At 49.0% G+C, this 24616-nt stretch overlaps 2 protein-coding genes across 2 annotated transcripts in view; one reads left to right on the forward strand and one right to left on the reverse strand.

The window, feature by feature from the left end:
• The window catches only part of LOC144154575 (muscle LIM protein 1-like), a 41997-nt gene extending 34161 nt beyond the window's left edge, over positions 1 to 7836 (forward strand). Inside the window, exons 4-5 of the mRNA XM_077685857.1 lie at positions 2290 to 2493; positions 4358 to 7836. Coding sequence (XP_077541983.1) covers positions 2290 to 2484 — 195 coding nt within the window. The 3' untranslated portion in view covers positions 2485 to 2493; positions 4358 to 7836. The remainder of the gene's footprint in view (positions 1 to 2289; positions 2494 to 4357) is intronic.
• A 10883-nt stretch (positions 7837 to 18719) lies between these two features.
• Positions 18720 to 24539, reverse strand: LOC144154640 (LYR motif-containing protein 4-like). Its single transcript, XM_077685861.1, has 3 exons — positions 24391 to 24539; positions 19974 to 20094; positions 18720 to 18898 (listed from the first exon to the last, which is right to left on the reverse strand). Exons 1-3 carry the CDS (start codon positions 24471 to 24473, stop codon positions 18833 to 18835), a joined length of 270 nt encoding a protein of 89 aa, XP_077541987.1. The 5' UTR covers positions 24474 to 24539; the 3' UTR covers positions 18720 to 18832.
• Between the last annotated feature and the right edge of the window lie 77 nt (positions 24540 to 24616).

Consider the following 24616-nt stretch of genomic DNA (forward strand, 5'->3'; position numbering starts at 1 on the left):
GCGTGTGCGGCGTATTGGCCAGCTCTTGGCGTGCAAACGCTCGCTGCTTTTGGTGTCTGCGCGCTGAATAAGTGTTTTTTTCGTAGTAGTTAGCGATGAATAGTCCAGTCATTGTGTATATCACCTGCCTTCAATGGGATTTTATTTTTCCAAGTAAATTACCGTAGACTTCGGCCGCGAACGGCAACGACTTCTGCGTGCTCTGGCACAAGCGCTGCGCCGTCGTGTTTACAGATTTTTAAATCTCTATTGCTTCTTTTCTTAAAGCAAAAGTTGTAAATACCACACATACGGTAGCTGCGTAGTCACGGACTGCTGCGGGCCTATCGATATTACAATAAAACAAAACTGAAAGAAATCAAGTGCGCGTCGTTCAGACTACGCTTAATGAATCCGTTGATTGTTCTGGAATGCACAGAACGCTAAAAGAGATAGCCCCATAGTATATTGTCGTTTAGATGAGTGGGTACATACTTGAGAACATCTAAAAACGCTGCAGAAACGCGAAGGATCAAAACACGAAGAGATATATGTTGCACCATGTGTGTTTCCGCTTCCACGCTTTGCAATCCTTGCAAAAACAGGAAGCGAAAAAAGAATAATAAAACTGATTTTATCACACGCAACAAAAAATTTCAATGTTACGAAGGGAGACAAAAGAGCGTGGTCCAGCGTATAAAAATTTATTTTTTCGCTCTGCGATGTGCAGCACACGGAGGAAACCGAATATTGCCGCGTAGCCAAGAACGACGCAAAGCTTTTCTGAACGCAGCGAGCTAGCGAGCTCCTGCTCTACAAAAGACTAGAATGAAACAGAAACGTCGAAGAAGCAGTCCGCAGTGTGACGTGCACAGATGAACGTCGATAAAGTGAGTTGCGCGGCGTTTGCTATGCATGCATTACTCTCGGAACGTTATTAATTTCAAATCCATGGAAATAGGATCGAGTACATTGTCGAAGAAACAAAAAATCAAGTTAGCGGCAAGGTGGCACTCTTTCCATATCAAACAATATTGCCAGACGGGACGTACGACAAAAAGAGTAAACGGGCGCTCCGTTTGAAACGCCAGATAAGAAACCGGAATCGGCCACGCGCGGTTACAAAACAAACAAAACGAACCCTAAGGGATAATTCGCGGAAATATGAAAAGTAAAAGCACAAGGACGTCCCAAAGCTTTTTTACACGCGAGCCTGAGCGCAAGGTAATACAAGTTTGCAAACAGGTAATGAAGCACCGCTACAACCGGACTGATATGATAAAAATCCGTCTTTAAGTTAGCCTTGTACAATTCTAGGTCCACGATGTTCTCAAAAGGGTACATTGCTTTTTCTATTCTCACACACTGAATTTCTCACGCAGCTCCCCGTCGCTCGGTCAACAGAACAAGGAAACATTTTCTGCGGTATCGTTGTACAAGGAACGACATCCCGGGACGCAACACATGTTCGGCATCGTCGTTGCATTACTTAAGTCGCATCACAAGAGCGCGAGATGCACGTTAAATTTTTTTCCCGTACAAAACAAACACAACTCGCCGCGGCCCCGCCGTTCGAGCCAGCGCAATGCCGCCCGAGGAGTGACCTCAGTGAGAGGGTGGCGCCACCGCGCGGCGGCCAAACACAGCATATGAATCTCTCCCATTGAGTTACGGAGCAGTTTCGTGACCAGTAAAGTATTGAAGGGTTATACTTAGGGTTTTTCTTTCTTTCCTTTTCTTTCCTCCATGGTTGTACGTTTTCGGGTTTTATATTTTAGCACGAAAGTGTTTTGTTTCGGAATACACCAAGATTTCACTGACGTCATATCCGTCATGAAAATGACGCCAGTACACCCTTGCCGAAGCGACCCGCCAGTACGACGTCGTTCGCCAAGCCCACCCACAAGACAGCCGCCGACCGGCAAATCGTGCTCAGCTGCACTTTTTGTTGCACCTTTCACGTTCGTGTTTTACCGATTCCTATGGCAGAGGAATCAACCACAGTTTTTTCTAAATGTCTGTAGATACTCAAGTCACAAGTCTTCCGTCTGTGGATATTTATTGTTTCTTGAGCGATAATAAATTCTAGTTGTTAGCCGGTGCTGTGTCCGTGTGCCCTCTTCTGCCGTTTTTTCGCGCCGTTCCTTGCTCAGATACGCACCAACCGGCCCGACTTCAATCCGTGTTTCATAGACATGCAATATGTCACGAAGCTTGCTCAGCAGCGCTGCCACAGCAGGAGGCTCGAAGAAGGGCGCTTGTGAAGCGAGACGGACCCCCTGACAGCGAGCCCTACTCTTCGCGGCGCAGGTGGGCGCCGAAGGGCGCGCGTACCACGCGCGCTGCTTCAGCTGCCGCGCCTGCGAGCAGCGGCTGGCCTCGGGCGCGTACCGGTCTTCCGGGGGCGAGCTGTACTGTGAGCCCTGCCATCGGCGCCACCTCGGACCCCAGGGCTATGGCTACGGCCTAGGTTCTTCACTGCGCAGCTTCCCGGGACGGCTCTGAGCGGAACAGGTACTGCCACTGTTGATGAAACACTTCCACTGGACGCAGTGCGATCGTCAATTCAAACACACGGCCACAGAGGTCTCTGTGACCGTGCGGCCGTGTGGACTTGGAAAAATTTAAGTTACGAGCGTGCACGCGTGCTCATGCATCTATGTATAATGTATGCATGTATGTATGCATGCATGCATCCATGTATGTATGTATGTATGTATGTATGTATGTATGTATGTATGTATGTATGTATGTATGTATGTATGTATGTATGTATGTATGTATGTATGTATGTATGTATGTATGTATGCATGTATGTGGGTGTGTGTGTATGTATGTATGTATGTATGTATGTATGTATGTATGTATGTATGTATGTATGTATGTATGTATGTATGTATGTATGTATTGATAATTCGAATGGGAAGACGCACCAACAGGCGTAAATTGGCTCGCCTAGGTCGCTCCCCAATTCTGGTGATAGCCTCGCAGCAGATTGTGCAGCGAGGCGTGAGCAAGAGACATAGAAACGAACGTGCCTCTTTTTGTCTCTGGTTATAACAGCTGGTTATTATTTTTTTTTTGTATCCCCGCAAATTTAGCATGCCACCTCAGCTTTCACCAGCAGACCTGGTCGCGAGTTGGTTTTTTCTGCTGAAATTACGCACAGCGACATTTTCATTGACTAGCATTTTGCGTTGTCTATAGGTGCTGGCTCGCGAGTAAAATGCGCGCTCTGATAGTGAATATTTGGTGCATATTGTAGGCATGTGGCAGTAATTCTGTAACCACGCCGTTCCCCCTAGAGAGCTGCGCACGTGTATCGTAGAAACTGTGGTCGATCTATAGCTGAAATAGCCCGCTATTGCCATAAGGAACACAGGGCCTTTGAACCATAGCGTCAAATTCCTCTCGGTACTTCGACAAACAGGTGGAAGCTCCTTTTGGAAACATAACACTTTCGTGATGCGAAGCACGTGCAGCTATAGCCCCCGCTGTTCTGACAATGACCCTCCTCCTTTGCCTCAGTTGCCGTGCAGTCAAAATATGCAGTTGGCGACACGTACTTGACGTCAAAGGCGATGGTGCAATGCAGGCTTTGCGATGCTTCTGAAAATACGTACAATTTGAGGGCAACGTTTGGCTCAATCACACAAAGTACTTTTGTGAAAGGCCAGAGAAAACGGGACCATCTGTACTAACATTCCGCATATCCCCATTCTAATGCTCGTACCGTAAAGTTGCGAGCGAACGCCCACCCCCGCAACATCGCCCACTCCCTTTTAGGGATGAAATATTCAGTTTACTAAAACACCCCAAAGATCTCCCACCCCCTAAAATCGATGGGTTTAGCGCCGATGAGTGAACAAAACAAACGCGAATCATCTATTTACGCGCAGATGCTGTCACTTATTTGTCCTTTCGGCACTCGAGCCAAAAATTCGCCAATCATGGTATTTTTTCTCGATATCTCCGCAGTTTTGGTTGGTGGTGCGGCCATTTCTTTCTAGTCTTTCGCACCTGGCCCGAAAGAACGCCCATCCCGTATTTTTCACTTGATATCTCTCTACTTTGGGTGGGCGTTCTTTCGGAACTTTACGGTGCGACAAAGCCAAAATACTGACAACTTTTGTGCACAGAACTCGCTCACAAGCGTACATTACGCACTTTGCGTGCATACGTACGCAAAGCAACGCGGAAGTGAGAAAGTAACTCAGAGGCTCGGTTATTCGCAGTCGCTACTCCGCCCAAACCGATGTTCGGGTGAACCATGCCAAACCAGAATTAACGAACATCACGTGGGGCAGATTTGCACGCAGCAGTTATAGATTTTACCTACACGCGTGATGGCCTTTATTTACATTTGTTGTCTACGCAGGAAAAGCGGGACTTCTCGACTCCGTCCTCTGCGTCGCTCCGAAGTCGTGCGCTTGGAAACGAGAGAGAAGAGGCTGGCTTATACATCATTGGCACATTGAAGTCTCTCTCTCTCTTTTTTTTTTCTTCCTTCTTGAGCAGACTACTGTTGATCCCGATGTTGCCGGCTCCACCACCCCACTCCACCCTACCCTCCTTTTTTAGTTTTATAAATTTTGGTGAATCCACTAAGCGCGAGGTCGATAAAAAATGGCTGTGGGTATTTTGTTATTATAATGAACAATGCATTTGAAAATGAAGTGGCGTTTGTCGTGCATGGGCGCACAGAACTAGAGTGAACTACAGAACAGGGACACACTTACGGCCCGTTCGCAACATGCTAGGCGTTTCGTCAGGCCGGTTGGTAACAGCGGCGCCTTCGCGATAGAATGATTCGTCACGCGACCGTTGTTGCGAGGAGGCTGATGGTTTGCTTTATGGGTTTTTCGGTTAGAGGAAAGGGGGCAGCAAGGGTGGGGAGATACTCGAAGAGCTTAGTCGCAAAAGAATACGTTCTGGAAGGGTTCCCATTATTACGGACGGCTGCTGCTTCCTTGAGCCGCACACGAGGATAGGATTCTGTGGAACTTTTCAAAAATAAATGAGTGGACAATGAAGCCCACCAAAGTCACGCCTAGAAGGCTTCGTTTGTTGCCCCTTTCGACTGCCCATGAGGGACTCGCAAATGCCAACCAAAATGGCCAGCGATAGTCGCTATTCGGGGCTGGAATCCATTTTCTCTTTTGCCGATGTGATGGAATTCTAAGCTTGCTTATGTATATTAAGAGGTCACGCACTTTTGTGTGAATTTTGCTGTTTTTTTTTTACACGGAGTTAATAACCACCAAAAGAGGTGGTGCTATGCCCTTGCCCTGCGCTCGCAATAAAGGGGCCATGAAGACAAAATACAACCTGGTTCAGTTTAAAAGAACTAGCCTTTGGTAACTCACGTAGCCACGAAATACGCTTTAAACCGAATAAAACGCAATATACATTGCGACGTCAGCCGTGATGCAATGGCGGCAGTAGTGACGTCGTGAAAGCCAGCACTAAAAAGCATAGTTATCAGTGTGTTAAGTGCACGTTCGCATTTGAATGTCACGGCTAAAAGAGATCAAGAAACCCCACTGCATGCAATCGCCCAGGCCACCAACTGCACAAAATTATGTGACGTCAGAAAGTGGCTGGGGTGTCGTTACTACTTCATCTGTTTTCTTCAATACCCAGATTATTAACAGCGGAGCTGTTTAAGCCTGCAGCTCGTTAACGGAAAACTATCATCGTCGGCGAAGTGGAATAGGGTAAAATGCTAGGCCAAGAAGTGTGAGGGAAAGTGGCGAGGAGGCAGGGAGCCCACGAGCAGGTGTCGGGAATGCGCGCCTCAATAAAAAAAAGTCCCGGGCCATCTTCACTAACGTGAAACCTGGGGAGGAACGAAGCATGCAGTGTATAAGTGTGTTCTTGGCGCCTTGGCGTTTTTGCCAACGGAGATGAAACCATTTGGGGTAGAGGTACACAGCTTTGCTGTAAAAGTCTCTTGTCTTTAATGCACGAAGCTCTCCAGCGCGAGGTGTAAACGAGTGCCCCGGTGTTTTGTAGCGTGAGCTACACTGGACGAGGTTGAGCAGTTTCGCGTGGCTCCTGGAGAGCCGTGCTGCGCATGCGCGAGGAGCAGTTACGTCACACGGTGCACAGAACGTTGCTCGCTGCCCGGCGTCTCTCACACACCCCACGCGCCCAGCGTCTTCGCCGACCTCCGTTCCGCACGTGGCGGCCCGGTCCACTTGACGATCATGCGAGGGGTGGCCGGGTGTGGAACCGATGGCCCGTGCGTCGCAGCAACACCGGCGTGCGCCTGTGGAACCAGCTTAGCTCTGGGGCGATTGGTGACACTGCCCCGGAGCCGCTTGATAAATTTACATGTGTGCCATAATGCGTATACCGTGTGTGTTTTGATGTGCCGTAATGTGTAAAATAAGCCCTCTGAATTTTCCATAATGTGAAAGTGATGCTATTCCACGCAGTGAATGGCAGCACCCATTGCGAGCTTAAAGCAATGGGAGTCTAGATGAAGACATCAAGCCCAATTTTGAACTGTTACGCTCGTGATTTTGATTCCAATGGTTTAGGTAGGTTATTTTTTGTCAGTTGTTACACCACTGTCCAGTTTATGCTGCTGCTGCTGCTCTAGTAAACGTTCTTCAGCTTAGTTCTGTGTCTTCACAAAAAATACAGGGTGTTTGTAATGCTGCCCGATGTCAGCATTTCTTTCCCTTTTTTGTCCAAACTTACATTGATGATTGTCGTCGTAGTATGCAAGTGAAGAGTTGTTAACGTTTTGTGCAAAAAAAATTGTGCATCTTAGTTAGTGACATGAGGGGTCTCAAACTCACATCAGTGAGCAAGCAAGCCACAATCAAGAAGTTCAGTCCCGCATGGGAAGGTTGCAATGCAAGAAAGGCAGGGGGGAGGGGGGTGTAACAAATTGTCACCTAATGCTGCTGTTCAAACGAAACAAGTCCTTTCCCACACATTGTAAATATGCTTGGTCATTTCTGTATGGAATTTGGTGTCACCATTCGAGAAACATATCAGTACTGATCTCCAGGATGACTAAAATCTAGGCACTGATATTTGTTTTACGGTGATCCTTTAATACATCAAAAGGTAAAAAAAAAATCAAAAGGTCTGCAGGCCACATGTGGCCCGGGTGTTTCACACCCTTGCTTTAGATTAACTGTGCACAATAGGGCATGGCTATGTGTATCAATCGTAACACAAAGAATGGAAGGTTACAAGTGGAAGCACCCACACACAAAAACAGAATAACAGAATAGAATGGGAAAAAATGGTGTTTCCGTGTTTTAGATGCGGAGTGTCTTATGGTCGGGGGTATGTCACTTGTTGACCGGTGGCGACCGTCCGCACACCATCTGTGCATGCGTTCCTCTCCTCCTCTCCAAACAGCTGCGTACTCTCCTCTCCTCTCCTACCGTCTGCGCACGCTCCTCCTCCGTTCGCTTCAGCTCTCTCGCGCGCATGTGCGGCTCTCTCTCTCGTAGTCTCCTCTCCTACAGCTGTGAATATAAAGGTGAGCGCGCGGAGCGCGCGTTCAGTGCTGCGCTTGCTTCGCTTGACTCCGTGCTTCTTCAGATGAAGTAGGATGGAAGCAACAGTCCCGTCAGCGAGTGCGCTGACTCAATTAAACATAACGGAAACGCAAACGGAACCCCCATGACGCTCCGCATCCTACTCATGGTTCTCTTCGGGGAGATGGGTGTAATTTTTTTTTGTACCCCAGCAAGGCTCCTTGTCTCTGTTTAGCTCCAAGTAGTAGTGCAGAAGTGACAACAACAGAGAATCGGCAGACTGCATAAGTGCTCCTGTGACCTACTGCAAACTATCACTAATATTTAACTGATGGGTAATTACATTGTGAACTGTCGGGTGGTGTTTTATTGATATGTAATAAAATGTTTCTTGATATACATGTTCTCATCATGCCATTTTTAATAGTGTCCCAAGCTGCTGTTAGCAGTTACCCTAGGTGTAAGTAAAACAAGTTAACAAGCCTGGCTAAGGCGTTGCGCTGCTGAGCACGAGGTCGCGGGTTCGATTCCCGGCCGCGGCGACCGCTTTTCTGATGGAGGCGAAAAGCAAAAACGCCCGTGTGTACGAGATTTCGGCGCACGTTAAAGATCCCCAGGTGGTCAAAATTAACCCGGAGCCCTCCACTACGGCGCGCCTCATCGCCTGCGTTGCGTCGGCGCGTTAAACCCTTCAATCAATCAAATCAATCAAAGTTAACAAGCCTTGCTGCTGATGCCCGGAAACACCATGTTAAGCTTTGGTGGTGCACAAAGATGATGGGTTGGCAAGCTAGTTGGTATTGCATAATGAAAAGTGGGTCTTACAAAGCAATATGAACAAAGGCAGGACAAAGCACTGAACTGTGACTGATTGTTTATTCAAGGAATAAACATACCAATGTGATTACAACCAATGAAAAGGCTAAAAGCACACCGAAACCAACACGTCATCTCGCCCCTTCCCTGCTACATAGCAAGGTTTCGATACTCGATTTCTTTTTTTGGGAGTGCAACTGAAGGGTCTCTAATGCATGTATTATTAAACATTCAATTTCAAGTACACCTATCAATTCATGTGTGAACTTTTCCTTTTCTAAGCAATGAACGCACTTCCCAAAAAGTGGAACACAAGCGCAACTTTTCGCAGTGTGACAAAATGTGGCCCGATAATTCAATGAAGTCCTTGTGCTCACTGTACATATATCACCATTTCATAACAGTTGAATTAGCCAAAATGAAGGCGATAGCCATGAGTTATCATTTCCTGGCCAGAAACCACGTCTCGCAAAAAATATTCTAGCACATGAAGAGCCTCACCAAAATGTTTTTTTTTTTTTTTTTTCATTTTCCACAGTCATTGTAAATTCAAATAGCAGTAGCTGGAAAGGCACCTAAATGCACATAAAAGGGAACCAGTCGACCTCGTTATTTATTTCTGAATATTTTTGTAGATCAGTTTCGAAGTGTGCTAAACACCATCACTGTATTTAAACCTGCTGCTGCTCACGGATGCCGCAAAAAACGGCACTCTTGAGGCTTGCCCCGCAGAACGCACACCAGCTCTGTGAGGGCGCCGTATTTCTTTTCTAGCAGCTGCATACGCCTGCAATGAAAAAGAAAGGAAAAAACGGGCTAAAGAGCGGGGTGAAGTAGAAAGGCACAATTAGTTTTTCTATACCAAGCAAAAGCTACAAGTTTTGTCCGGAGACTGAAATGGCAGTTCTGCTGCCCCTAAAAACACATAATAGTAAGTTTTGAGTTTTGCTAAGCGCTGCTGGCGCAAAACAACAGCTTGAGACGACGTTCGTTTCCGGACGGCGTGATCGAACAGCAATTTCTTTAAAAGATAGCGGCCTCAAAAGTGCGCAGGATAGAAGTACCCGAGGTTTTGACCTTTAACTGATGCTTGCCGGTTTCCTCACTCCACCCAAGGACAATCGAAACACAGGGCTTCATGCCCTGCGCTGAGATTGACAGAAGTAAATTGATCGCTGCATGCGATCCTATCACCGCACGAGAAAAAACAAAAAGAAAACACGTTGCTGCTTATGTTCGAGTCGTTATCAAAAAATCAGCCCAACAAACGGCTTCCCTCAAGATGGCACGGGCGACACATTGGAACTGGGTTTCTCGTGCGCTAAATGTTTCACACTCAGCAAAACAACTCACCTGTGACATTAGAGCGCGGCGGTTGGCCATCAGCTGATCTGCGGCGGCGACTTGATATACGCGTCTGGCGATTGGTAGATCGCACTGTACTCAACAGTACTTAGCGTCGAGTTATTACTTTGCGTTCAGTGGGCATCAGTTTGGAAATATGCAGTTCATGCTGACAAACGACCAATGCCCTAACGATGCAACCTTTGCGCCCCGACCGACTCGCACTCGCTCGTAGGTGTGCGCAGAGGCTGGGGTTGAATTGCAGATAAGGTTGTCACACTCATGAGCGGAACCATGAATTTTCGCGTAACCAACGCTATCGCGGTGCAACAGACTATCAAGCCACTCGCACACGCCTTGCACGAAAACACAAGCTCATATCGCGGACCGCGACCTGCCTGGCCGCCATGAAGGCACGGAGGAGGAGAGGAGGGCCTGATTTGCGGCATTTGCGGGCCGTGCGCACAACGTCGCCTAGCAACAGACGCTTGGCCACAGATATGGCGGCGCACGCATGGTTGCCTGCATGCATATGAATACGCTCTATACGTTCTCAAATTTTGCCCACTCACGAAGTGAGAGATGTCGGCCTGAGGTTGTTGATGTTGGGAGATTTGCCAGGTTTGGAGATCATCCAGACTTCCACTGCCATCCAGACGATGTTTGCCAGAGCGCCAGCAGGAGCTGAAATGGTCTGTGAGGCTCTGCATGGCTTTCATCGATGTTTGCCGGGAGTTTGTGGTGATTTTATTTTTCCCAGGTGTGCTGGCTCGCTTGCTTTCGCAGATGGCTGCTCGAACCTCGGGTAGCTGGATGTACGGTCGAGTAAGGAATTGGGGGTCCCTATGGTAAACCTGGAGCTCCTTTCCCAGGCTTGAGGTATTTGGTCGTAAGATCTCGTATGAGGTTTCCGCCGTACCTTGGTGGGAATGGAGAGTGGCTGCTTTCACCTTTGCTTTTGAGCGGGTCAATGAGGTATCGAAGCAAACGCCTTGTCTTCGGGGTGGATAGTGTTCCCCGAAGACCGTCACACATTGTAAACCAGTTTTCTTTGCATAGCGAATTTGCGTATTCCGCCGCCTCCCGTCCCAGCCGTGTATGAGAGATGATTAGTGATCACCAAAAACAAGTAGCAGTTGTTGAAGATGATGATAATAAAATAAGCGGCTGGCATGACCCCGAGCATTTATTGTTCCTCGCGCTCGTTCAGCTGGTCAAAAAAAGCTGGTATTGGTATCTTTTCACCTGCGCTTAACTGGGCATTTTCTCTGCGCCTACCCAATTTCACGAAAATATTCTTGGCAGAACTTTTGGCGATTGCCCTCGCTCTTCGAAAACTCAGTGAAGACCATTCTGATGTGCTCATTGTGACGGATTCTCTTTAAGTTTGCTCCACACTATCTTTTTTTCTCCAAGCTTTACTCCTCTTCGCCGAACGCTCTCGATGCTCGTATCACTCTATGTACAAGAAATCCGACTGGTGTGGGTTCCAGGGCACAGGGGTATATACCTTGACACGGGGATGTTTGTCGCGCCCTTACCCTGTTAATAAAACACATCTCGTACTTTCTTTTCCGGTACGTGAAGCATCTATTTTTACTTCATTATCAGTATGTTATAATTATCTAAACTTTCCTTGGCTCTCGAAATTGTTAACATCACGTTCCCCACAACCTCCTCAATTCTATTTTCCCTGTAGTTGTAATTCTTAACCTTTTTACAAAATCCACCTTGGTCAATCCCCCAGAGTGGGTGTGCGACATTGATTTCTTAGTACCAACCAACCACTTGGGCAGGCTCTTTGGCTTTTTTGCATCTTCAAGATTAAGGCGATATTGCATTTAGACGCTACTCGTTCAGATGCACTAATATCCTTCGAAGAGTACCAACATTTTAAGTTCGGGTGGAATGTTAGTTTTTGTGGTTCGCGGCAAAGCGAAGTGACCTACACCGAGCTGCGCTATAGGATACGGAGGTTGAATTTCTATCTCTTTAGAACAGGGCTTTCCCCTACGGAACTATGTGTGCGGTGCCAGGTCCCGGAAACAAGCGAACATTTTTTTCGCGCCTGTCGCTGCTTCTCGGCAGCTAGACAACTGCGTTTGAAGGACCCTTATGAGCAGGGATTTATACACCCCCCCCCCATAACACCCCCCCAGAAGGACTTCGACACCCCCCCCCCCCCAAAAAAAAAAAAGATTCCACAACCACAAGCACCCTGCCTAGGGATTTATACAACACCCCCCCCCCCCGCCCCCCAAACATCCCACCGACACCCCCCCAAAATCGAAATTCTGCATAAACCCCTGCTTATGAGTGTTTGGGGTTGACCACTTATGTTATCTTTTGGGGCAACAAATTTGGGGTATGCAAACAGGGATATATATATATATATATATATTCAAGCTTTCCTTTCTGCTTCAGGTCGCTTAAATTGCTGATGGGTAGTAATTAAATGGTAATTGGAGTTTTAAGAGTAGCGAAATGTCATCTTACGGCCTCACGAATTTTAATGTTAGCCCTTTTGGGTACGTTAGAAAAACTTCGAGGGAATCATCATCATCATCTGGCTCCCTTTCTATATGGCTTCCGCGACATTTTGGTGCCGTAACCAGGAAGCGCGAAGGAAAGAGACCTGACTCTAAGCTCGGGATAGCTGATTCAGGGGGCCTTGTCCTCGAACACTGCCCGCCGCCTGAGCTCGTTCCGAGGACACGCGGTCGCCCGGCTTCGCCGCCCCCTCTGCCATGGAGGAGCTACGCCGCCGTCGTGAATACGGTCACACGAGTTTAGCTGCAATTAATCACTACTGCAGGGTCCGGGTAAGCCGACCGCCGCGATTCGTTCGCACCTGCGCTTCGTCAACCGCAAGTACGAGATGAAGGCCCAAAACGAGCGCATCTGGAGGTCATCGATTGGACGAACTTAACGTCGACTTGGCAACTACGCGCATCGACTTCGCCAGTCCTTTCGCAGTACGCCGGCACTCCTGAGAATCCCGGAGCGCCAGGCCGCGACTTCGCCGTTAGGCCGTTATCTGGCATGGCAAGACCACGGCGCGACCACGGCGCCCTCTGGTGACAGCAAGGTGGCCGCCAGGGTTGCCACTGGTGGCGACTTTTCGCCAAATTGGCGACTTTGAGAGGCCCGTGGCGACCGAAAATCACAAATGGCGACATGGCGAATTTATGGCGAATTTCGGCTTGGGACTTTCGCTCCCCCACTTCTCTTTCTCCGTCCGTCCCGACGGCTCTGCCCAACGCCACCTAGAGGAAATTCTTTCCAGTCTAGGTGGCGTTGCTCTGCCTAGTCGGTGTTGCTTTGACACGGCCGCAATACCTCTGCGCGTGATGCGGTCATGCGGTGTTCGAAAGTTTCAGTCGTCTCTGTTCAGTGTCTTATTTCGCCCGAGGCGTGGGCATGTCGAGGCGCCGGCGTGGGGGTTGGCATCGGGGGTCAGAAAGCGGGATCGTAATGTCGATCGTAATTCTGGACTTCCGAAGAAAGTCGCGGCCCAAAATCACGGGGACACTCTGACTTGGCAGACGGATAAAACGACATCGACTCCTCCGCCCGTACCATCGAACTGTCAACCTTGCGGCGGCGCCGGCACGCGCCACACCGCTGGCAAGGCTGAACACAGCTCGGCACTCCCTGAGGCGAACAGAACGCTGTTGCAAGACGTACAACATTCCTTCTCCGAACAAAGCGCTAGCTCTCGTGTCCAATAAAGCCGGGATTCTCGGCCCGCAATGACGACACTGATGAACGGAGCAGGCCCTCCGACGGGGTAACCCCGGGCGGCCTAGGGAGGGCCGAACGGGCTTTCCCGCTCGGCCGGCACCTGCGTTTCCCAACTGCGCCGGCGGCTGGGAGCAGTTGCGCTTGATGTGGCCCTCTTTTCTGCAACGAAAACAGCGCAGCCCACCACGGGTATTCCCGCGATTGGCATCCCTTGGAGTGTCTCCGCCTGCCGCCGGACCTGGGAGTTCAGGGCGGTTGTTGCAGGCTTTTTCCTGGCATTGGCCGTGTGGCGTCCGTAAGTGTATGGGTCCAAAGCTCGTTCGCTAATTTCCAACAGACCTTTGTCTTCCGCTCCGACTGCGTGGGCGGCGTCCGGCGGGTGGCGAGAAAAAGAGGAAGCTCCCTTCCATGCGCAGTGGGGCTCAAGAGCCTGGCTTGCCGGAGAAAGAGGGCGATACGCTCGGGAAGCGAGTATGTGGCCCTGTATCCGCTTCGCCTCAGCGGCTCGCTCCTCCAGGTCGCGGAACCGAACGCCGCGCAGGTACGCCGCAAAAGTGGGTTGCGCCTGCCTGATAACCCTCTCGACGCGTTCATCGTTCGGGGCTGTCAGTTCGGCGATTTGATATAGCTTCTCCATACTCCGCACAAACACTAGGAGGGATTCCTAGGGAGCTTGTGTGCGCAGCTCCAGTTCACGCCGCGTCCTCCGATGGCACGTCCTCCGATTGCCGCCTTGAGTTCAGTGAACGTGGCGGATCGGTGACCGGCAAGCTGGTACCACTGCGCTGCTCGCTTCGTAAGCACGACTGGCACGACACGAGCGAGCATATCGCTATCGCTGAGTCCCATGGCTGTCTGGTAGTGCGTGAGAGCCTCAGTGAAGTTGGTCACGCTGATGGTATCCTCGTAACCGCGGTAAACTGGTATTTCCAGCCTCACCAGTAGCCTTGACAGCTTCGGTGCCTCCAGGGAAACCTTTAGAGCGCCTGAAAGGGACTCGATCAAGCTACTGGCTTGCTGCAACAACGAGGTTGCATCTAGGGGAGCATCTTCGTTAGGAACGACTGCGTGCGCGGCGAGGGGTCCGCGGCGGGGCGAGAAAATTCTCGCTGGTCGTTCGGTGGCTCGGCGGCCGGATTGTCCGCAGATTTCGTGCGCCCAGCCCGCTGGTGTTGGCGAGTGGCGCTTACCGAGCCTCCGCTGCCCCCGCGTATGCTACGACAGCGTACATGGTCTACTGCCGCGTTGCTCCCGAAAACGGGTGGCCTGTGCGACAAGAAAGCCTCTCTAGTGCGACCCAGGCCTTCAGCGGTGACGTAGCCGGTGTGAAAAGGCGCGGGGCCACCGCGCGCCCCGAAGAGTGGCGAGTACGGAGCGCACAAGAGTACGGAGAGCTCCCGCTCGAGCCTCGAAGAGCAGCGCGCTCCCCGAGCTGTGGTTGTGCTGGTTGTGCCACAGTCTCACAGAACAGGGAGGATTGCTGCACCTCGGCCGCGGCCGCCTGCGCGCAAACCGCCGCCAAAGTGGGCTTTTCCCGCCAAAGTGATGATGATGATGATGATGATCAAAGGCCTCCCCTTTGAATCGGCGTAACGGCATGCGCCATCTAGCCTATCTTAGTAACTTAAATCAGAGTTACTCAATATAGACAGTTGCGAAACTCCGCTTCAGAATCCGGGCGGCGCTAGCCCCCCCACTCCGTGGAAGCTGAGGGGCAAGTCGACGCGCGCGGCACCTAGGAGATAAAAACGAAACTTCGCTAAACTATTATTATTCAAAATTCTTCTGTAAAATAAAGATTGCTTTTTAAATTAAAACACAATAATTACGTAAAATTTACTTGTGTTTTTGCGGCTTTTCTTTTTATGACTTACGGCAGCAGCCGCAAGCACTTGAGTACTGCTTCAACGTCCTGCCGACAGACGACAGGCTAGTCAACTTGCCCCGTGCTTGCCCCGGCGCAGGGGGGCAACCGAAGACCGGCTTTCGATACATGGGGCCTATGGGGAGTTTCGCAACTGTCTATATCCAGTAACTCTGACTTAAATTAGGTAACCCTAAACTCAGATTTCTTTTTAATTCTGCCCTGCCGCTACCCCTGCTTGGGATGACACTTTATCGACTTCTCTGCTTTTTTTCCACCAATACTACAGCCGCTGCTTACTCCAGAGTGGGCTTTTCCTGCGGCGCCGGCTAACGGCTAGTCGAAGAACCAGGCATTATGAAGCGTACCATACGACTGGCATTGAAAGACATCAATACAATATAAGTGTTTTGAACGTTGCTGATTTTTATGGGGTTATACAAAATTGGGAGCTTTTATTTTTAGGCGTTGCCGTAGACATCTAGTGTGGCGACACTGTTGGCGAATTCTAAAGCAAAAATGGCGACTTTCGGCGACTTTTTGCTGGCCGTCTGGCGATATTAACCCAAAACTCAGTGGCAACCCTGGTGGCCGCGGAACCAGACAAGGTGGCGGACGTGCCTGCTGCGTGTGCGCCGTGCGTCTGCGACCTACACGTCCTCGCAACACGCGGAGCGCACGACGGATCCCCTCGAGGAACAACTGGGCGTTCCAAGCAACCCGTCGAGAGATGAACAGGTCGTCCTCGCGGACGTACAAGGCACCGGTCTCTCCAAGAATACCACGATGATGCGGCCCACCCGGACCCGCCCAGCTTGGTGTTCTCCGATGGTCCGGACGTCGCTACTGCTCGGGGATCCTTGCTGACAGAGCATATGGGTGGGCAACGCGAGCGGGCGCCGTTGCAACTTTCAAGACGGTGGCCGTGCTGCTCCTGGCGCTGGCGTCTCCACTGGCACATCCGCTGGTGTGGGCGATTTCTCTTGCGGCTGCTGCCCTTCGCCGTGCTTCGCCTGTACTCCCTAGTAGAAACTTAACATCGGACACCTCTTCTACCACAGCTACCATTTGTTTCCTCACGCTGGACCTGCCCACCTTGGCGGCGGGGGGCATATATAGACTCGCACAGACACGGGCATTGCTCGCTCCTCGCGCTCGTGGCTGTCAGCTCGTGATCAGCGCAGCGATCGGGTGACCGGTTGTGTGGCTTTCTTTCGAGCGGACGGCGACGGCGCGGGCGATCCGAGTAACCCGCGCGGCCGGCCGGGCACGACGCCTCGGGCTCCGCCCGCTACCTAGCGCAGGTAGTTAGACGAGGTGCGGCGAAGCCCTGCGTGGCCTGACCCGCACCTTTCTCGCAGGACGAATCAATACAGGTCATTTCTCTCTCTCTCTCTCTACATCGCTTCCGCGGCAGTAGTAGTAACAACAGTAAGAAGCATTTATTGATGTTGAGAATAGCGGGGAGGGGGGGGGGGGGGGGGGGGGGTCTTTTAGCTGATAGTAATGATGTAAGTTGGGATTAAGATGGATTAGGGGTGAATGAGTGATTTATAGTAATTATTTTGGAGACGGGATTAGGATGAATTAAGGTATGTAATAAGGTGGGTGTGAGTGACGGTAACAAAGCGTGGCTGCTGTGTCGACGTGTAAAAAGATACCCAGAACGTAATCATTTATTCATCAGCACCTGTTTGTGTTATCGTTGTACTTGACGGCCACAATCACTGCCTTGTGATCGCTAAAGTGCACGGTCAAAGGGTCTTTGAGAAGCATACGCGCGTCACAGTTTCGCCAGACCAGATCAATGCAACTCCAGATCAATGCAAGACCAGATCAATGCAACTCCCGTGAATGGTAGTGGGGCACGTGTCGAAGCCGGCAGAGAGACAATGCATAGAGTGCCTGGTCTGCATGTACTCGACCAGCCACTCGCCACTCTTCTTGCGAACGTGAACGTTGAAGTCGCCAACCAAGACTATGGGGTCAGAGGGTTTGGAGCGCACGCGCACACTTTCCATAGCCGCGTCCAGGTGCGCGGCAACGGCGTCTCGAGCGAGGTTGGGCGCGAGGTACACGGTCACCACAAAGACTCCGTCTCCGGTGTAGGCAAGGGTGTACAAGTCCTTGTACGGAGACGTGTCTCGAACGGGAGACGTGGCAACGGCGTGCGATATCAAGTTCCCATACACGTTAGACACGAGACTAACACCGCAGTACTCGCCGTTCTTGCCGCTTCGAGCAAACTAGTACAGCTCGCTTCAAGCGCATGCGTTCGGCATTGAGCGCGGAGAGATAACACTTGCGGACGCACGCCGACGGAGCACGACAACCCCCGACTAAGAAATGCATTCGCATTTACGACGACGACGAAGGCAGAACTACGTGGCGCGCGCTCACGTGCGCTCGCGCTGGAGGAATGCAGGCGCACGCCGCTCGATGGACGCAAGACAACCCCCGACTAATAAATGCATTCGCATTTAAAAGAAAATGAATCATTTTAAATCAGTGCAAAGGCACCCAGCAGTCCTCCATGAAGGCAACGTTACATACAGCTTCATACGCTCTAGGGTTTAAGTTAATGGAAAAGTGAACAGGAAAGCAATAGAATTCAGTAAAAGAAGGTTAGAATGTTGGCGGAAAAAAGCATTGAAAAAATCAGGAAGGAATCTTCAAATCCTAAATGAGACTGTCCTACATGTACAATGGAGTACAAGCTTTTAAAACCAGGAAGGCGAGATGATAAGCAGCAGCACTACTAGTAAGATGGCCATGCAACGCCATTGATTGATTGATTGTAGGGTTTAACACACTGATGCAACGCAGGCGATGAGGTACACCGTAGTGGAGGGCTCCGGATTAATTTTCACCACATGGGGATCTTTAACGTGCGTCAAAATCTCGTACACACGGGCGTTTTTGCTTTTCACCTCCACCAGAAAAGCGGCCGCCGCGGCTAGGAATCGAACTTGCGTCCTCGTGCTCAGCAGCGCAACACCTTAGCCACTGAGGCCATGCAACACCACCCTGCCAGTAATAATTACCATCACGTGCCAGCATTGCGGAAGCGGAACATACTAGCTTCCAAAAGAGGTGCACTGCATTACAATGTTCTCAAATCTATCAAGGTAAGTCAATACAATGTGCCCAGAGAAATTCAATGAGCGAGGGTGCTGCTTGCTATGATTCACACTCACGATCGACTTTCCAACAGCTCCCTGGGGGTTATTTTCAACTCTCAAGCTCTCCTGGCAAGCGTCATCATCACATAGACAAGCATTATAAGCTGGATGACCATTCAGATGCCACTTCATGTAAGGGATGGTCAAGCCAGCTCCATTGTGGAGTATATCAGACATACAAGAGCTGGTGTTGTTCAAGCTGCTGGGTGCTTACTGGAACTGATCAGAGCAAGCACTCTGCATTCACCCAAGCACAGCACAAGCCTGCAGAAAAAACCACATAGCTGTCAGTGTTGCTGAATTTTATTTGTCAGCCTGTCGTGCCCACAACTGGCCCAGCAAGCCTGCAGAAACAGTGCGCATATGATACAAGATTCTACAGCAGAGGGTTCGCATTCTCATCGCTGTGTGAGCTGTTTCTCGATGACCAAATCAGCGGCCCTGTAAAGCTTGCTGATGACCACCTGCAGCAGCAAGGACAAGACATGAACATATGCTCCAGCTGTCTAGAGCAAATGGCGAGTGCAGGAGCCCTACTCGGGCTAAAGGGTAGCATGCACCCGGTTCTGAACCCCAGGTTTTGATAACTTAGAACTTAACTAAGTTCTTAGAATTGCATTGGTCAGTTTGGTTTTCATAGACACCTTTGCGTTACTTTTGTTTTATTCCTCTGTAAACATTTCAGACTGTTAGGCTACAATGCCTGAGAAAAAAATCATTTTTCACCTTTGACGAGTAAATTTAACAGTGACTTTTTCATTTGGCGTGCCCCCATTCGCTACACAATTTTGGTAAAACAACCAAATGTTAAAAAAATGCAAGAAGTTTGCACATTTTGACATATGTATCAGCAATTTACCTGTTGTAAAACATGACCCTACATCTCAGTTTGCTTCTGCTAGCTACAGATGCTTTTCATTTGCAGATAAAGTGACGAGAGCTGATTGTGCATTAGCCAAAATTTAAAGCTCAAATAATTGCACCAGTTTTGTGAAGGGAAAACATACGAATACTGATGAAAATCAGCAGATTTTAATGTTCCACCAGAGTCCTTCAATGCCTTTCTGGTCATGAAACTTCGCCATCACGCTATGGGAAAGCTTCGTACGCTGCTGCACCGCGGCGCTGGTGTTGATCGGAGGGCAACCGGGGGCGTGGTCAGAGCGCGTTTGGCAGGGAACGGACCACGGAGTAAGACAAAACAGACGCTCGCCGCCTTATCATGAATGCGCTTTCGCTTTAGGTGTCGTGGGCTGCTAAAATGGACTTGTCATTTTGTGAGTGGCGAAAAAATTTGGTGCGAATGGGCATGCTGCTACTGCGTTCCTGCCTGCCGGTCTGGCTACAGAGCAGCGGCGGCCGCCCGATGCCCTCCGATCTGCGGTTGCACCACTCGCGGTAGCCTTTGTCCCCGTACGAAACTTGGCCGGGAGTTTCATGACCAGAGAAGCATTGAAGGACTCTGGTTCCACATACAAAGGATTTCTGTCGTGCAAAAACCCTCCTCCCCCCCCCCATGAAAAAGAAAACTATCCGCACCTGCCGCTTGATGATTTCGAGGTTTTTCAGACCATCATCCAGAAGTTCATTAATTTCAGCTTTATCTTGAGTCGCCTTGTGTTCCTTGAAGGCGTCCCTAACTCGTCTCAATGCATATGACCTGTAAAGTCACCAATAACTTCAGAAAACTGAACGAGACAAAAATGGTGCACATAAAATTGACTCCAATGTGCAAAAGTGCACCTCAGGCACCTGCTTATAACCATGCGTAGAATTCTGAGTTGTCCCTTTTGCAATTTTGAATTCCTTTCATTTGTTACGTAGTTCCAATTATGGGGCGTGAGACAACATGCACAGAAACCAATGCCCGATTCAGGTTGTCAGCCTTCAGGCAATCAGGGCCCGCTAAAAAATGGACACTTTGAAAACGGACAAAACTCAGAATTTTGCCCCAGATGGTCAACACTTCCAATGAATGTAAATTTTGTACACAGGCATTACACTTAAAATGTGTGCACATTCTCTGCTGTAACCGGTGAAACGGTATTTCTGGTACAGTACTATTAACACAAAAAATAATTGTCAGCTTAGTGTTTTGTGCGCTGAATGAAAGTACAGGCTGCCTTTTTGTAGTTGCAACAGGCTTACACACACACACAAAAAAGGAGGTAGCAGGCACTTTCAAAAGAGTTTAAAACAAGGGTTCGTGAATACTGAGACGAGGCACAATATGATACACAATAAGATATAATAGAAAGCATTAATATTTTATATTAAAATGAGCAAATTTTTCCACCAAGTGGCTACCTGGATGCTACTGCAGGCCTAAAGGTGGTTCTCCAATTTTGAAGGACTGCTTGAAATGTGCAAACCACGAGGCAAGGCCCACAGAGTAGAAAAATTTAGCTAAATTAATGCGCCCATGCTCTAATTATTTGGAAGCACTTGTACACAAGTTTCATTACAACTGTCAATTTACTTGGCTCAGCGGATCACTGCAAAAGTGGTCAACTGATACCGCAACTTGCTTAATTGTTGATAACTACAGTAAATCTTGTCAAACATAAGTCAGTTAAATGAACCTTGAGGCTAATTTTGGTGAAATTCCAGTGTAACTGCTTCTTGACAGAGTTTCTAACGAAGGGAATGAAGTTTGCCCTTAGTGAAAATGGGTCACATTGGCTACTTCAGAGAAGTAAAATTTTGCTGCTAATTTTTCACCATTTTCCAAGAACAAATTTTTTTGCTTTTGCGGCATAATAAAGCTGGAATAAAGCTTCCAGTGTGTGTTAAACCACCAAGCACGTGACCAGGCCCAAGAGACCATGAGACACTGAGAGGCCTTGGTTATTGTTTAGGTGAAGGATGTGGTTGTTTCGCCATTCTTGTTTCGACAGACAATGTTATACAGGTGGCGTTAGTTGAGCCGACTGGACCACTGCTGGGCTGGTGCAATGCCCTCCTGATGCATACGTGTAACAATAGTTCTAGAAAGCCATTCACCAGCAGTGATTTTCTCACTGTTACGGGCATGTTCTGTAGAGGTCATGCCATCATGTTTTTTCCTCATTTTTTTTACCCCTTTAATAACACCAACTAATGATGAAAAATCCAACTTTAAAGAGAATAAAGAAAGTTGAAAAATTGCCCACACAGCAGCAAGCACACCAATATTATTGATACAAGGAATTTTGTGCTAGTTTTAAAATAGAAATCTACACAGTAGTTGAATTTCACATATAAAAAGCAGTGCGAATGAACCCATAACTGCCAGTCACCATCTAGCTCTCATCTGAATACTGCTGATCACTGGCATTACTCAAGCTGTTTCAGAACATAGCCATCAGCCTGAGCACAAATTTTCAAGCTGTGCAGAGCACATGCACCTTGCTGCATGATACAAGTCGAATTCAAAACATGGCTTAGGGATAGTGAAGATACACCGGGACAACTAAAGGTCTGTAATAAGTTACGCAAACGTGCAATTTTTTGTTTTCAATTATTTTGCCTAGATGAGAAAGAGCACCACCATGGCAGGGAATTACAGCCACTGTCTCATGCACAGAAGGCCAACGTACAACGTGAATATGTCTGAACAACAAGGGCAGGTAAGCGTGACACAAGTAATCAGTGTTGAACAAGTAAAAATTTGGATTTGCTGCCGGATAATAGACAGAATTTTCACCACCTACACATTTCATGTTTGTTGGGATAATTTATTTTTCGTCCATGCAAAATAAATGTCCTAGACATAAAAACGTGATAGAATTACATACCTAGTTAAAAATTTTTTAACCATTTCTTTTGCTGCTATTTTTACCTTTAACAACACTAGCCCCTACTAAATGGCCATGGTGAATTCGTGCACCGACGGCCAAGCACCAAATGGCAAGAGTCATATCCACTTAAAAACAAAAAGATGGGCACAATGATGACACAAATGCTTGCTTGTTGGTTCCAAGCAACAGCCAGATGTACTATTAAGTACTCACAAAGGTACCCCTTGTGCTTTAGAATCAAGACAGATTGAAATACGAACAACGGAGCGTGTGGTTTCCAGTCCATGCTGTGCATCCTGGCAACAGGCCACGTATGTGCATGTGCAGGGGAAACAAGTTACGAGAGGTCCTGATGTCATGCTTCGTGAAGCCGCTCCACCATTTTCGGAAGTCTCCCTTTTTTGCTTGTATTTTACGCATACGCGCCCCTTTTTCCACCTTCACTCGCCCCACTGTTGTCTGCTTCGTTAGTGCCTGCCGACCGTTGGCTATCAGCTGGGGTGCGCAGTGATGTAGGGCCTTGGTGGGCTGGCCTTCGCCGTTGCTAGGACGCAGTTACCCGTGACCTCCGGAGAGTGCGAAATAACTGCATCATTTCTTCCGCACTTCTCCCAATGCGCTGCTGGCCACCGGGGCTTCTCCTAAGCTTTTCGTTCTTCCATGGTAGGGAAACAGTACCATTCGGCGTGCGGACCAGTAGCCCACTCCCGTGTTTGGCGCCATTCATGCTACCGTCATCTAACTTTGTCGAGCATTGATTCATCCTACTCAGCGACAAAGTTTGATAACGGTGGCAGAAACCCACGCCAAATGTGGCGGCGAGCTAAATCAACATGCCCACATGCCGAACGATGCTCTTTCCCCACCAAGGTTGGACAGGAACTCTCTTATTAAGTTGTTCCTACTGTGCGTACACGGCCTGTTGCCAGAATGCGCGGCATGAACTGAAGGCCACGCACTCCATTCGTATTTCAATGTACAGGTAGGTATTTTCGAGACCACACGAGCACGTGGTGAAAACCGTCGCTGCGTACTCTGGAGGCACGGCGCCTGCTTTCGAGTCCGACCTGGCGTGGATGTGTGTCCGTGCTTACTCCCAGGCTTGCAAGTTTTCTTGCTTTCAGCAGCCGCTCTGCGACTGTCCGTAACGTACTGTGGGGCGACGCCTTTGTGGCATCCATTTCCCCATGATGAGCAGTCTACGGCCAGACAGGCCAATGCACCGGCTTTTGCGCTAGTTTTCTGCATGTTCTAAGTAATCACCCCTTGGGAAGTTTTTTTGTAGATACAGTTGGGTAAAAAACAGCAAACATCAAAGGGACCATTCCGGGTAACGACAGATCAGCACGCAGGCCGCACATGCGCAAAGGCCGGCACAATTGGCTCACACGCAAGGTAGCAGACATGTTATTGGAGCTGGGCTGTCGAAAGCGACAAAACTTTCTTTCATGCGAGTAAGCAAGGACGTGCATGCGAGCCAGGTCGGTCTCGACAGCAGGCGTCGTGCCTTCCAGACTGTGCAGCGACGGTTTTCGCCACGCGCTCGCGTGGTCCAGAATATTGTCCTCGGCTGTACCTTGACACATCAAGGCACAAAAGACGCGGGACTAAGGGACGTAGTAGAGTCATGAGCACATGTATACGGACCACGATATCGGGAACTTTGGTCTCGCATGACTGATACTGTGCATGTTCTTCGGATACTTTTAAATTCAATAACCGCGATCCCGCACGCAATAACCTTTTGGCCTGAACAGTCACGGAAAATTTATTTACATTAGCGATCCGGTGGTTCGTAAAGTTCAGCTCATGGTATTACTGGTATTACCTGTTCGTTTGCAAGAGGTTTTCAAAATTCCCGCTCTCAAGCAGAAATGCGCCAGCGCGTTCTCTACGAGTAGTCCGAGATTGTACACGTCCAAACAGTCCAATTTATTCGGCGCGCAGTATCTGGCCTATAACACTTGAAGTACAGGTCTCAAGTTAAACAAATAATGACAGCGCAGGCAACTTATCTGGAGTGTACCCAACACACATGCCGTAACGAAAATGCGACGACGCATCATCAGGCATTCTACTGCGTCATACCGCGCATTTTCTTGCCACGGCAACAAAACAGCCCTGATTTGCTCACATCGACTCCTGGGCACGTTTTCTTCAGTCTATGCATTACTCACCGGTACATGTAGCTCTTGAACTGCCCACTTTCACGCATCAACTCCTTGTACAGCCTCAACACTTGCCTGCGGGAAGCTGCCATTTTTAATCTAACATCGAAACTAGGGAATCACCATCCTCATCAGTTGCCAAATAACAGATTTTTCTCTTTGCTAATAGAATTTTTTGTGAGAGTTCTAGAGCATTACATAAATGAATACATTTCTGTGTTACTAAGAAAATGTA

This window comes from Haemaphysalis longicornis, unplaced genomic scaffold (assembly GCF_048455015.1).
Source record: "Haemaphysalis longicornis isolate Haplotype H1 unplaced genomic scaffold, Haemaphysalis longicornis Haplotype H1 scaffold_1, whole genome shotgun sequence".
Taxonomy (NCBI): domain Eukaryota; kingdom Metazoa; phylum Arthropoda; class Arachnida; order Ixodida; family Ixodidae; genus Haemaphysalis; species Haemaphysalis longicornis.